Source organism: Crinia signifera, chromosome 7 (genome assembly GCF_055691185.1).
Source record: "Crinia signifera chromosome 7, ASM5569118v1, whole genome shotgun sequence".
NCBI lineage: Eukaryota > Metazoa > Chordata > Amphibia > Anura > Myobatrachidae > Crinia > Crinia signifera.
In genome coordinates, this window is record NC_139223.1 from 18,183,255 (window position 1) to 18,198,832 (window position 15,578).

General features: G+C 44.8%; 1 protein-coding gene across 1 annotated transcript in view; it reads left to right on the top strand.

Annotated features, from left to right (window-relative positions):
• LOC146019886 (uncharacterized) overlaps positions 1–15,129 on the top strand; it is a 34,782-nt gene extending 19,653 nt beyond the window's left edge. The window contains exons 7-9 of the mRNA XM_083152521.1: positions 342–695; positions 4,180–4,491; positions 14,331–15,129. Coding sequence (XP_083008647.1) covers positions 342–695; positions 4,180–4,491; positions 14,331–14,473 — 809 coding nt within the window. The 3' untranslated portion in view covers positions 14,474–15,129. The remainder of the gene's footprint in view (positions 1–341; positions 696–4,179; positions 4,492–14,330) is intronic.
• The last annotated feature ends 449 nt before the right edge of the window (positions 15,130–15,578 follow it).

A 15,578-nucleotide genomic window follows, 5' to 3' on the forward strand; every position in this document is an offset into this window, starting at 1 on the left:
CCGCGAATGATGGAAATTTGAACAGCTCAGCAGGGGAGATACGCAGGGTTTCAGGGAGCATTCGGGAGGCTTGCCCGCTTTTCCAGGAGGGTAGGCAAGTATGAATTGCATTTGCATGTAAACCTAGGTCAGTGTGGCAGAATTGAATGAAGTCCGAGTTCAGGGGGCCGAACTCAGATGTTTTTTTAAAAGGGGCAATACTTTATAAGGCAAAACCATGTCTTGCAAATGATTGCCCCTTTAAAAAAATTCTGAGGTAGTTCAGCATCTCGGACAGTCACCAAACTCAGACTTCATTACATCCTGCCCAATGTCTTCCATTATACTACTTTGTTTTACAGGCCTTGTTTGGGGCCCATTGATGGGTGATATCATAATACCACCATTAGTAAATGGTACAGAGGCCAAACTGCAGTGCACAATCTCGAAGTTCTACCCAGGTGACCTGGGGGTGACGTGGATGAGGAGAGAAGCTGGGAAGCAGGAACTGTACGAGGTGTCTCCCAGTGACAGATACAAGATCCCAGTAATGGAGATCACACAGCAGCCTGATCACACGTACACCTGCATAGCCAGCCTGATCGTAGGTGTGTCTGCGGTAACAGAGCATGGGTCAGAGTTCATCTGCCGGGTGACGCACCTCACTCAGGAGACCCAGGAGATGAGGACGGGAGAGCTCAGGGTGACAGTTGAGGGTGAGTGGGACATAGTAACTTTATAAGACAATTTCTGCAGTACTGTATACTTAATTTGAAACATTCCAACCCCATAATGTTTCTGTATTTAATTATGATAATTTCATTTTATAATTTCTTGTTCTGGTATATATTCTTAGACAGCTCAACTTTATTGGTATGTTATAAGAGATACATATCTATGTTATGGAGTCTTCAATTTAAAATACCGAACAATATTAAGTAAAGCAAAAAATATCAAATCAAATCTATAAGATCATGGAATAATAATAGTAATAAGAATAATAATACTAATCATCATTTATCATCATAATAATACTAATAATAACAACAACAACACAAATCCTAATAATACTACTACTACAATAATAATAATAATAATAAGAATAATAATAAGAATAATAATAATTTTAAGATAAAAAAGCAAGTTGAAGTAGGAAAAAAAGCAATTGAAATATTATTTTACTTACTTTATTTGATTTACTTACTAGGTTTACTCCATACATTATCTACAAGATCAGGGAATAATAATAATAATAATAATAATAATAATAATAATTATTATTATAATAATAATACTAATCATCATTATCATCAACAATCATAACAACAACAATAATAATAATAATAAGGTACTTGTTTCCTATCTGGGCGCCCGTCGCGGGCATCGCGGGTACATTTATGTATGGCCGCGACGCGACCGACGCGATGCCCGCGATTTCCCATTGAAACCAATGTTAAACTTGGAAATCGTGTCGGTCGCGTCGCGGCCGGCCATAAATGTACCCGCGATGCCCGCGACGCGATGCTCCCGATTTCCCATAGGAATCAATGTTAAAAGCCGCGATGGACCCGATTTTACTGTTAAATGCCTCAACCCACCCGATTTGGCCATAGGAATCAATGTTAAATGGGCCACAGAGCCCATTAACCCTTAAATGTCCCCCCCAATTTTTGACGCCACCCCACGATCGACGCCAACCCGAAGCGTGGCGAGCGCAGCGAGCCCGCGAGGGGCGGCGGTACGCGTCCTCCGACCTTTTCATGCCCTACTATCCACTAGGGCGTGGTGTGAGAATATAATAGTGTGGCGAGCGCAGCGAGCCACCGAGCCCGAAGCGTGGCGAGCGCAGCGAGCCCCGCGAGGGGACGCGGATACCTTCACAGTTATGCGCGTCCCCTCGCGGGCTTCACAGTGAAGGTATCCGCGTCCCCTCGCGGGGCTCGCTGCGCTCGCCACGCTTCGGGCTCGGTGGCTCGCTGCGCTCGCCACACTATTATATTCTCACACCACGCCCTAGTGGATAGTAGGGCATGAAAAGGTCGGAGGACGCGTACCGCCGCCCCTCGCGGGCTCGCTGCGCTCGCCACGCTTCGGGTTGGCGTCGATCGTGGGGTGGCGTCAAAAATTGGGGGGGACATTTAAGGGTTAATTTGCCCTATTTTGCCCCAAATCGGGTCCATTGAGGCATTTAACAGTAAAATCGCGGTCAATCAGGATTTTTAACATTGTTCCCTATGGGAAAATCGCGGTCATCGCGGGCATCGCGGCCATCCCAATTTACCCGCGATGCCCGCGATGCCCGCGATGACCGCGATTTTTACCCCCGATGACCGCGATTTTGATCGTGGGCGCCCAGATAGGAAACAAGTACCAATAATAATAACAACAACAAAAACACTAATACTAATCATCAATCATAATAATATTATTAATAATAATAATAATAATCATTATCAAAAATCATAATAATGATAATAATAAGTAATCATTATCAATCATAATATTAATAATAATATTATTGTTATTATTATTAACAACAATAATAATAATAATAATAATAACACTAATGCTAATCAACAATCATATTAATAACAATTGTAATACCTAATCATTATCATCAATCATAATATTAATAATACTATTATTGTTATTATTATTAACAACAACAACAACAATAATAATAATAATAATAATAATAATAATAATAATAATAATAATAACAACACTAATGCTAATCAACAATCATATTAATAACAATTATAATACCTAATCATTATCATCAATCATAATATTAATAATAATAATATTATTGTTATTATTATTAACAACAACAACAACGATAACACTAATACTAATCATCATCAATCATAATCATTTTAATACTAATAATAATTTTAAGATAAAAAAGCAAGTTGAAGTAGGAAAAAAAGCAATTGAAATATTATTTTACTTACTTTATTTGATTTACTTACTAGGTTTACTCCATACATTATCTACAAGATCAGGGAATAATTATAATAATAATAACAATAACTACTCTAACACTAATCATCATTATCATCAACAATCATAATAATAATAATAATAATAATAATAATAAATCATCAATCCTAATAATAATATTAATAATAATATTCATAATAATAATAATAAAAATAACAATAAAAATAATATTAATAATAATAAAAACACTAATACTAAACATCAATCATAATATTACTACTAATATTAATAATAATAATAATAATAATAATAATAATAATAATAATAATAATAATAATTTTAAGATAAAAAGCAAGTAGGTAAAATAGCAATTGAAATATTTTACTTGCTTTACATGCTAAGTTTACTCCATACATTATTATAATGATTTGTTGCCACATTGTAAAACATTTTTAACACAAATTAATAGTTAATTCACCAATACATAGTAATACAATTGATATAACTTTAATGATAATTAATACAATGAATATAATTTATTAATATGACAAATTATTTTGTAATATATTCATTGGAGCATGGTGGGAGTGACGGTGCAGCCCCTGTATATTCACATTTGGAAGAACACACAGCAGTAATCTAATAAATGATTCTAGTCAGTTGTATATCACAATCATACGTGAAACCTCCCACAGCCTAAGTGTGGGATGTATCATGTATGGCAATTGTTGTGTAACTGGTATGCATGAATACATACCTGCCATGGCAGCTGGTAGGGTATAGAGCTTTCCAGGATTTCTGGTTTATAACCCAGCAGTCAGACAGTCATTTGTGGGAATAAGCCCATTGGTTTCAATAGGTAACTGCATACACAAATGGCAGAAGCTCTGGAAAGTTACACTTTCCTCACATTTATTATGAGGTAAAGTAACGCCAGTGACCACTAGAGGCCAATTAATGGTATACATTACTTCTTTGTGTGCTAAAAAAATTCATAACAGAAAGGCAAAGCATGCTTTGCAGGGACACTGATCTGTTTCAAACTTCCTGGATATGTAGAGAGGGAGCTGTGAAGACAGAGATTGGAGGTAGGAGCAGATAGGGACTGGGGGAGGGGTGGAGAGTTTTAGGGCTAAAAACTGTCGCAGCTCAAAGTGAAAGAAAAACTGTCACAGTTCAGAGTGAAAGTACATTGAATGAGCCATCATTTTGATGGGCTTTTAACGATTATATTAATAACTAACACAAACATTTCAGGGGTTCCGGCTGTGGGGAACGTTCTCCAGGATGACAGATGCATTATACTGGAAGTTGACAGTTATTACCCAGAAGACCTTGGAGTGACCTGGGAGATATATAACCATGAATCACGTGTATTTACAAGGATCCCAGATTCTGATATTGAAAATAGTTCATGTGAAAACAGCGACGGCACGTTCCGGCTCATCAGCACCTGTGAGGCCGTCAAGCTGGCTGATAAGAGGGATCCAAGTGGCTGGTTATACAGGGCCACTGTGGAACACGGAGGCCTGAATTCTCCGGAAGTGCTCGTCTTCCTGCGCTACGGAGGTACAGTAGTGTATTGTTTGCTGTATGTTACACTCATACACTGAAATACCCCAGATTTATAGGGTTCCAATGTTTAACTCAACCCTTTCTGGCTAGACAGTCAATAGCTCAGCACCATAAGGAAGACTTCAGGTCAACAGGTTAACTTGACAATGGTCAACATACATATGGTCGACACATGTTTTTTCATGTTTTTGTTTTTTTACTTTGATTTGATTTACTATTACACATGGACTACCATTGGAAACAGTAACCTGTGGCAACGGACCTTGACCAAAGACCTTGGGGAAAAAACCCACACCTGTGTTGACCATTTCCATGTCAACACTTTGTGGGTGGGATGTACCAAACTTGCCCTGTACATACCACCAGTTACCCTTCCCGATACTAATTGCTGTGGAATTCTATGATTTAGCAAACCGATAGACGATAAGTCAGTCACACGGTTTACATAGTGCTACGTAAACCTATTACCCTTTTTTCTATAGTTATGCTATAGTCAGGGCCGGCGCCACCACTAGGCAGCTTTAGGCATTTGCCTAGGGCGCCGGCCACTAGAGGGCGGCACTGAGTTGCAGGAAACAAAGAAGCCACCCTCTGCGCGAGGAGCAGGAAAACAGCTGCCAGCGCACTATCTTCAATAATTTGGAAGGTCTCCTGCCCCCAGCCAAGTAGAATCCCCCCACCCACATGGAGCATGTCATTGACGGCAACAAAATAGGTCAGTGTCGGCAGCTTGTAACACCCTCCCCCCTTGGTGGAGCAGGTCGTTGCCAACTGTTTGCTTGCAGCACCCCCCCCCCTACAGTCAACGGTGGCCGCGGGTAGTACCTGCACCCCCATTGGTGGAGCATGTCAGTGGTGGCCGCTTGCAGCACCCCTTTCCCCCCGGACAGTATGTCAGCAAAGGACGCAGGTAGCGCCCGCATTCCCCGCCCGCATGGAGCAGGTCGGCGGCGGACACTTGTAACACACACACACACACCCCCTGGGTGGAGCAGGTCGGCGGCACCCCCCTTCCCCGTACAGCATGTCAGCGGTGGCCGCTGGTGGGGCAGGTCGGCGGCAGAGCGGCTTGTAGCCCCCCGTGGAGCAGGTCAGTTACGGCCGCTGGTAGCACCCCCTCCCCTACACTACAGCAGTGGCAGTAGTAATGTACATGTCCCAGCATGGGTTCCCCGATTCAGCTCCTGGGCAGAGCCTGTAAGATCAGACCTGGCCTAAATGGGAAAGGAGACTGCTGAAAAGGAGAATTATGGCAGCCAGAAAACGTGTATGTATGCTGTAGACTGTGATGTCACAGCTACACTTAAGCACTTGTCCCCACTCTGTACATAAGGTTCTTGATGATATAGTCATATTAACCTGCATCCTGCAATATTGTTTAAAATAGATTATAGTGTGCACGCACCTTGAGTATGCAGGAGATTGGTGAAACGGCTACTGTAACTCATTTATCAGGCAATGGAGGGGGAACTTATAGAATGCAGCATCTGCCCTTGTTCTCCTGAGGTGCTGGGTATGGGGTATGGGGGGGAGTTAAGCTGAAAATTTGCCTAGGGCCCTGAGAGCCCTTGCACCGGCCCTGGCTATAGTAATGCCCTTATTGCAGTATCTTTATCAATAATAATGTGCTCACACAGACCTTAGTATATACTTTCTGGGAGCATCTCCAATGCTCCGTCAGCTCTCAGTAATAACTTAGACCAGGCATTCCCAACCACGGTCCTCAAGGCACACCAACATTGCAGGATTTAGTGATATCCAGGCTTCAGCACAGATGGTTTAATCAATCACTCAGGTACTAATTAAGTCACCTGTGCTCAAGCCTGGATATCTACAAAACCTGCACTGTTGGTGTGCCTTGAGGACCGTGGTTGGGAAAGCCTGACTTAGATGTTCAATTTAGATTAAGGGTCCAAACCCCTAACCATATGTATTTGTCCCTAGCGGACACAAAGAGATAAATTAAATCACAAAATATACATTACAGATACAGGGCGAGATGCACAAACCAAAAAAATGCAGTAAAAAACCCTGTTTTATGAGTTTTTACTACATTTTCATATGCAGGAAAGCCCCACCGCTGGAACTTTGCCGCGGGGGGGTGGGGTGGTGGGTGTTACACCAGTTCTAGCTGATGTAACCCCATAGAAGCCTATGGGCTTCCCTGTGCGTCCCCCCGCGACTCGCACCACCCCCCTGACTTCTGTCCAGGCAGCCTCCTGCTGTGCAACCTGGAGGAGGCGGAGCCCTGGCCGAGCAGCAGCAGCTGGGTAAGGATCCAGGGAGGGAGGAGGGACCCGCCGCACAGCGGTGTAGCTAGGTGCCATGGTGCCCGGAGCAAGGGCATATTTTGCGCCCCCCCGGGAATTAATTGGGGGAGTGGCTAACATGTGTTGGCATGTTACATTTGAAATATATAAGACACTGTAACGGAATCTGCTGTTCTATATAAGACACTGTAACAGAATCTGCTGCACTATATAAGACGCTGTAACGGAATCTGCTGTGCTATATAAGACCCTGTAACGGAATCTGCTGCGCTATATAAGACCCTGTAACGGAATCTGCTGCGCTATATAAGACAGTGTGACGGAATCTTCTGCGCTATATAAGACACTGTAACGGAATCTGCTGCGCTATATAAGACACTAATGGAATCTGCTGCACTATATAAGACACTGTAACGGAATCTGCTGCGCTATATAAGACACTGTAACGGAATCTGCCGCGCTATATAAGACACTGTAACGGAATCTGCTGCGCTATATAATACACTGTAACGGAATCTGCTGCGCTATATAAGACACTGTAACGGAATCTGCTGCGCTATATAAGACACTGTAACGGAATCTGCTGCGCTATATAAGACACTGTAACGGAATCTGCTGCACTATATAAGACACTGTAACGGAATCTGCCGCGCTATATAAGACACTGTAACGGAATCTGCTGCGCTATATAAGACGCTGTAACAAAATCGGCTGCGCTATATAAGACACTGTAACGGAATCTGCTGCGCTATATAAGACGCTGTAACTGAATCTGCTGCGCTATATAAGACGCTGTAACGGAATCTGCTGCGCTATATAAGACACTGTTATGGAATCTGCTGCACTATATAAGACACTGTAACGGAATCTGCTGCGCTATATAAGACGCTGTAACGGAATCTGCTGCGCTATATCAGTAACTGTAATGGAATCTGATGCACTATATAAGACACTGTAACGGAATCTGCTGCGCTATATAAGACACTGTAATGGAATCTGCTGCACTATATAAGACACTGTAACGGAATCTGCTGCGCTATATAAGACACTGTAACGGAATCTGCTGCGCTATATAAGACACTGTAATGGAATCTGCTGCACTATATAAGACACTGTGACGGAATCTGCTGCGCTATATAAGACACTGTAACGGAATCTGCTGCGCTATATAAGACACTGTAACGGAATCTGCTGCGCTATATAAGACACTGTAACGGAATCTGCTGCGCTATATAAGACACTGTAATGGAATCTGCTGCACTATATAAGACACTGTAACGGAATCTGCTGCGCTATATAAGACGATGTAACGGAATCTGCTGCGCTATATAAGACACTGACGAAACCTGCTGCGCTATATAAGATGCTGACAGCTGTAAATAAATAAATATATATACAGATAAAAATATATACAGCACAGCAGGGCAGCAGCAGAAGCCAGAGAGATTCACCCTCTCCCCCCCCCCTCCCATGTGCCCCACGAATCCCCCAAACCCCAAGTTTATTACTATGTTCATTATTAACAACATTTAGCTGTAAAAAAAAAAATAATAACACCTTGAATAATGGGTTAACAGGGCGTCACGCAGTGGCGTAAATTCGTCCCAGGCACCCGGAGGCAAGATCAACGTTGGTGCCCCCCACTTTAATATGTAGGGTTGCCCCCCTTTCCGAGGGGCCGGCCATTCCGGGAGGGTTGGCAACCCTGTTTAATTTCCTGCAGTGACAGAATGGGAATGAGCTGGGTTTTGGGTTACTCACACTGCTGTGTGCCCCCCAGTCCAGTGCACTGTAGCTTGGCTGTGAGTCTCCAATCAGGGAAAAGCTGCTGGTGTTGAGCCTCAGTTCCATTCTGATGAGGAGCGGGGTGTGCTGCTAGCGTAACATCCAGCACAGCAGATGCCCGGCACAGTAGCCAGCCACAGCACAGCCAGGATCCTGCATGGCTGACTGCTCGTGCGGCACTGTGTGTAACGTAAACACACAGCGCTGGAGCCGGCATTTGAGCAGCAGCAGAGAGAGATGAGATGAGGAGCGGGGCGTGCTGCAATGTAACATCCAGCGCAGCAGAAACGACCCGGCTATAGGTACTACAGTGGTGAGCTTGTTGGATTGGGGCACTGGGCTGGCGGCACATTAAGTACGTTCCCTAAGCCACCCATCAGCCGGGATGTTCCGCCACTGGCGTCACGGGCGGCAGCAGCACAACTTCTAGCAGACTCAGGCAGGTGACTCTGGGAGGAGTCAATAGAGCTACTACGCTGCGCTGCCCGGAAGCCGGACCGAGCAGCAGCAGCAAGGAGAGAGGACATAGCAGTGTCAGCCCACCGCCCGGCCTCACCGTCCGTGATGCTTGGCGGCAGGGACCGGGCGAGCAGGGCAGGAGGCAGGCGCCGGCGCACGCTGCCCGTTAGTAGTGATACTTTAACTTACTTGTTAAGGGATCATTTGCGGAGGGGGGGCGGGCCGGCGGCGCCAGTCGACCGATCTGCGCCCGGAGCATGAGCTCCGGTGGCTCCGCCCTCCCTACGCCTCTGCCGCCGCACATCGCCGGCCACAATGCAAAGGACAGCTCTTAACGCAAGAGCTGTCCTTTGCAATAATTATCGCATATGTTAGTGCGGGTTGGGATCATTTGGTCTATTGCATTATGGTAGAAAGTCATTAGGTCGAATCCATTAGGTCGACATGCTAAAAGGTCGACATGATTCTAGGTCGACATGGGAAAAGGTCGACATGATTCTAGGTCGAAAGGTCATTAGTTCGACAGGTCATTAGTTCGACAAGGTCATTAGTTCGACATTGTCTATGTCGACATTCACAAGGTCGACATGGGTTTTTCACTGTTTTTTTACCTGAATGTCAACACAGTCGACATGGACACAGTTTAAAGTGCACTGCATCCCCTCGCATCGCTCGCTGCGCTCGCTATGCGTCGGGCACGGTGCCTCGCTACGCTCGGCACACTATTTTATTCTCCCACCACGCCCTAGTGGATGGTAGGGCATGAAATACCGCCTGTCGGCACATGTTGGCTCAAAAAACAGTGAAAAACTCCATGTCGACCTTGTGAATAGACAATGTCGAACTAATGACCTTGTCGAACTAATGACCTGTCGAACTAATGACCTTTCGAACTAGAATCATGTCGACCTTTTCCCATGTCGACCTAGAGTCATGTCGACCTTTTAGCATGTCGACCTAATGGATTCGACCTAATGACTTTCTACCATAATGCAGTAGACCAAATGACCGCATCCCGTTAGTGCATATGCAATAATTATTGCTGTGGTAGCCGGTGATGTGCGGTAGAAAGGGGCCGCGGATGTTAGTGCATCACGCCAATTATATTATATTATCAACTAACAAGGGAATTCGAATGTAAGTACAAACAGCTACAATACAACCACACTAATACAAAGCATAGCAGTTCCTTTGCAGCGCCGTCCTGGACCAGGAAACTTTAGTCAAAGATTGAACACAGACCACTGAGCTCCTGGCCCAAGGAACAGCAATTTAAAGGGACTAAATAATAGGTTCCGGAAGGTCTTCCATTGGTCAGGAAGTCAGTTTTCACTTCTTCTGGCTCCAGCTGGGTCTTTTTTCAACGCTCGTCATCATGTCCTAGGGTCCCGCTTTGCAGCTGGAACTGGTCACCATATGTCCCCTTTCCACGTGGCAATATCTTTATTTGTTATATCTAAAGTTCATAACTTGTGAATGATACATGTTGCGGTTTCCAATCAAACACCGGAGCGCTGCGAGTGAGACGCTAATCACACAGATGCCAAACACGATGGGGAAAGAATGTGTAGTGCATTAAATTATGTGTAGTGCATCTTTAAGCTAAATGACTATATCTTATTATTATGTGGGTATGGGCATGAAACTATGGCCCTTATTCTGGTCCACTCGCAAAGGCAGATTGCTTCTCAAATGGACGAAACCATGTGCACTGGGGGGGGGGGCAGATGTAAAATGTGCAGAGAGAATTAGATTTGGGTGAGTTATTTTGTTTCTGTGCAGGGAAAATACTGGCTGCTTTATTTTTACACTGCAATGTAGATCTCACTTTGCCGTAAACCCCCCCCCCCCAGTTCTATTTCTCTCTGCACAAGTTACATCTGCCCCCCTGCAGTGCACATGTTTTGTCCATTTCAGAAGGAATTTGCCTTTGTGAGTGAACCAGAATAAGGGCCTATGTGTAACTTTATGACTGCAATTAGCAATTGCATATTCTCTTGCACTCCTCAGTGCGCAAATGGCAGCCATAATGCGCCAATATTTTGTATATGTGATTCAACTTCAACATTGCATAACATGTGATAAGCATCTCAATTGCCGGCTATATTGATACGAGCTGCCCTTTGCGATGGCCGCTGGACTTAAGGGTTCATGACCCAGAAGTTGACCTGCACATGTGCAAAAGGACAGAGGCCGCGGGGGATGCTGGGAGGAATCCAAACAGATCCCGCTGACCGCACCAATGTAGAAAGAAACCCATAGGCTTCTATAGGGTAACTTTTCCTGGCATTATCCTCCAAATTGGAAGCCAGCGTCAGGGGTTTTACCGAATGTTAGAACATCCCGCTCTGTCTGGTTCATTTATATCTTCTATACTACACTGTCATGGCTATGAGTTTTGTGATGTCTGTGCGAGAGGGTGGAACAGGTGAGGACAGAGAACAATCCCTGACCGGGAATCGAACCAGGGCTTCAGCAGAGAGCTGTATCCTGACCACTGGATCACCAGGGCTTCGGCAGAGAGAGCCGTATACTGACCACTGGATCACCAGGGCTTTGTTAGCAGGGTGGAAAAGTAAAGCTGAATGTCTGAGGTGATCAGGTTGTCAGGTCGCTGTGGATAAGACCGTGTTGATGCTATCACCCGGAGCTGGATACTGAATACTAAAGGAGCAGACTAAGTTCTGGGTGCTACTGGTGTAGACTGGATGCAGGATATGACTGACATAGGATACAAGATGTGACTGAATACCAGATATGGCTGTACCGGACAGTACTGGTGGATACTGGAAGCAACTGCTGTAGACTGGATACTGAAGCTGGGCTGGTCTGCGCTGGCGGACCCTGGAACCAAACTGCAGCGGTGGACTCTGAGGCTGGGCTGCGTCGGCGGACACTGGACCAAACTGCACCGGCGAACACTGGAGCTGGATACCGGATAGAGGCTTTGGAACAGCTGGATAACCAAAGCAGGAATTCACAAGAGCTAGGGTAGCCAATATATTCACCTAGAACAGGCATGTCCATACTATGGCCCTCTAGCTGTTGTGAAACTACACATCCCAGCATGCCTTGCCATAGTTTTAGCATTTCCTAATAGCAAAACTGTGGCAAAGAATGATGGGACTTGTAGTTCCACAACAGCTGGAGGGCCACAGTTTGGACATGCCTGACCTAGAAGATCAGATGCTAAGCTCACACTTAGCTGTGTGACTAGAGGAATGGACAGCCTTGGAGTCCCAGGTCTCTATTTATAGCTATGTGATTGATGACTGGAGACAGGTGATTCTGAGAGACCCAGGCTGACACATGATTGGATGATTCATGGTCAGATGATCAGACCCTGTGATGTCAGTACTCCAGGCAGGCTTGAATTGGAGAGAGGCCTAGTAGGCCGTAAAACATTGAAGCCTAACTCCTAATATACACAGGGAATGCTGGCTTTCAGATCTGGATACTACTGTAAGTGCTGATTTGCAGAGGTTTATCAAGGGCTGCACCAAGGCTGTAATAGTTACTTATAGAGAGCTCAGCCAATCAGGAGAGCACTACTACATGGTGTTCCCGGATTGGCTCATGGAATCCAAGTAACTCAAGTCACTTGGTGGCCCTAGAAGCCATGTGCACACATGGATTCTCATTGTCTTTAGTCCATTGGCTTCAGAATTATTATTTTTTAATAATGCCAACTTGGACCGAAGAGGACCGATCTACACTGGATAACGTGAGTTATTTTTTACAGGTACCTTATGTATTGCTGCAAAAGAGGACGAATTGGGATGTACTGTTGGTAAGTTTTTATGTGGTTCACCAAGTACCAGCATGTGGGAGAGGTTTGCTGGGACTTGTAGTTCCACATGTGAAACAATATTAATTCTTACTTTTACACTTAATGCTATAAACTCTACCCCCACCGCCCAGGGGTGCCAGGCATAGCACCAAGCTTCAGCCCTTTGGTGCCCTGGAGGGGACGGGGTTGGGGGGCCTTTATTGGTAGGATCCTCTCTTCAGTAACCAGTACATTTCCAAGATGCAATCTCGAGTGCACACAATGAAAGTTCATTCACCTCTTAGAGAACACAATAAAGATGATAACGCTGAAAAATGTTTTTAAAAAACCCCATTAATCTCGCTGTTTGTTCAGTATATGTTGTTATTCTGTATTAAATTATACTATCAGTAATAAGTAATAATGACTCCTGTGTATGAGTGCTCTATAAGGGACAGTTAATTGGCAACATTAAAGGTATAATATATAAAAACCATCTGTAAGACATGTAGACTTTTCAAACCCAATGTAAGCACTGTTTGATACTAATAAGTTAAGTAAATGTATCTTTTAAACTTAATCTTTATTCTAAGCCTGCAATATGTTTTCTAACTCATTTTGGAACTACAGGAAAGGCCCATACACACTGGGTGCATGGGTGAATTTAGGGGTCAGGCCACCCCTAGGAACAACATTTTTGTGTCCCCCCTGTTTCAGATGTAATCATATATGTATATACATTGTTATTTTTATATTTCATTAAAATTTAACTGTAGCCCACCTTAATATTTTTTTAAGCACTCTGGGCTGCTCACTGTACAGATGACCCGGAGGGAGGCACTTATCAGTACAGAGTGATTATCAGTGTCTCCGTCAGTCTCTCTCACACTGTGACTGACTGAGTGCAGGGAGGATCTGCGCGCCGCTCAGCTGCTGGATACGCGACCAATAGACTGTGTGTGTGTAGAGTAGCCAATGGGCGGGCGCCGGCAGCAGTGAGCCTGAGCCATTTCCGGATACACAGGGGGACCGTAGGACCCAGCCACTAAGCGGTGATGTAATGTGTATGGCAGAATGGGTGGGCAGTGACGGGTGATGAGCGGCGCTGTTGCCAACATATAATAATTCATGTCTGCGGCGGCGCTCGCCGCTGCCCACCCGCTGTGCCATGCTGCTATTTAACAGAATGTCAGCCTGCCTGCCGCCCTTAAATGGTGCTGCCCTGAGGCCGGTGCCTCATGGGCCTAGGCACAAATCCGGCCCTGACTGGGTGACTATCACCTGAAAGCAGATCCGTTTACTTGTTTGAGCTGCTTTCAGCTGGAAAGCCGCCCAGCGTGTACGGGGCAGCGATGAGCGGTGATCGCTGATATGGGCTCCCGCATCATCGATGGCCTGGCCGTTCATTTGCTGGTATTACCAGCAGATGAGCGGTGGAGTGGGACAGCTTCCCATAGCGTCCTGTAATGGAAAGTCATCCACCCCTGTAGAAAATTGCTAAAATGGGCGAAAAACTTGCACTTAACTTTTTTTTTTTTTTTTTTATACAGGAACATTTTATTTAACATCAAAAGAAAAACCAAGAGAATTGCAGAGAGTTAATGGAAAGTCGGTGGTCTATGCCACCTCCAACCAGCCTCACAAATCAGGGGAAGGCACTGAAGAAGAGGAGTCTAATAAGAACTCAGTCTGATATATTACTACATTATTACTAATACAGGACTAATAATGGATACTCACAACATATACGAGGGGAGCTGTTTATAACTATCCAGCCACTGCTGTCCCTGTGTGTAGGGTATTAGCGGGATGTAGGGTGCTGCACTGGACAGAAGACTGGCTCTGGAAATACTGACCCGGCTACATTTTAATTGAAGAGCTCTTCAAAAAAACCTTGTTGATGGGGAGATTATGGGCACACATGGGGAGGTAAGAAGCAGAGGCACTCATGGGGAGAGGGGCAGAGGCATGCTGGGTCAGGCAGGGGGAAGAGGCACTCATCTATATTACCGCTGAGCCATGGAAGGAGGAGCATTGGAGAGGGCTGGGGATGGTAAAAATATTTGATGGATGAGCTGTGATGTGTCCAGAAGCCTGAAGCCTTTTATGAGAGCACAGCTACTGCAATACCACTCTTGGCCACTGTGTGCACTGTAGAGCACAACCATTTACTGTTACGGAAATTGTCACTATGAAGTCCAGCCCAATTTCGGGCATAAGAGGCAAAACGCGTTGAAGCACTTTACACTGCACCAGCACTTCTTCTATCTGCATATCGGATGTAAGCTGCTTTTTACTTTACTCTTGTTTGTTTTGTTTCACATAATAAAGTATTGATATATTATTTTATATTGGAGTAATTGCCTTCTTATGCCTACATAGTGGATCATATCACTAAGCGATTGACCAATGGGAAGTGCCTTATTCAGAGCTGATCGCTGTTGTACAAATTTGCAGATCGAGTGGTTATCAAATGACTGTGTATGCATGAGGCCCAATAACGACAACAATAGCGTATGCATCCTAATCGCAATACCCTCGCAGACTGACAGGAAGTTGGTGTATAGGGATGGTAACTGGAATTTTTGGGGAAAAGTCAGGCATTCTGTGACGTCAGCGTTGGCCGCAATCGACCTGTCCCTGTCGCAGATGACCAGTAGGATCAGACATAAGGCCCATACACACTGGGAGATTTTCATTTCAAAAGACTTTGCCAAAATCTCTACTAGATATATCTGTCACCAGTGTAGTGCGTACACACTGAGCTATCTCCGCTAGATATATCTGTCGCCAGTGTA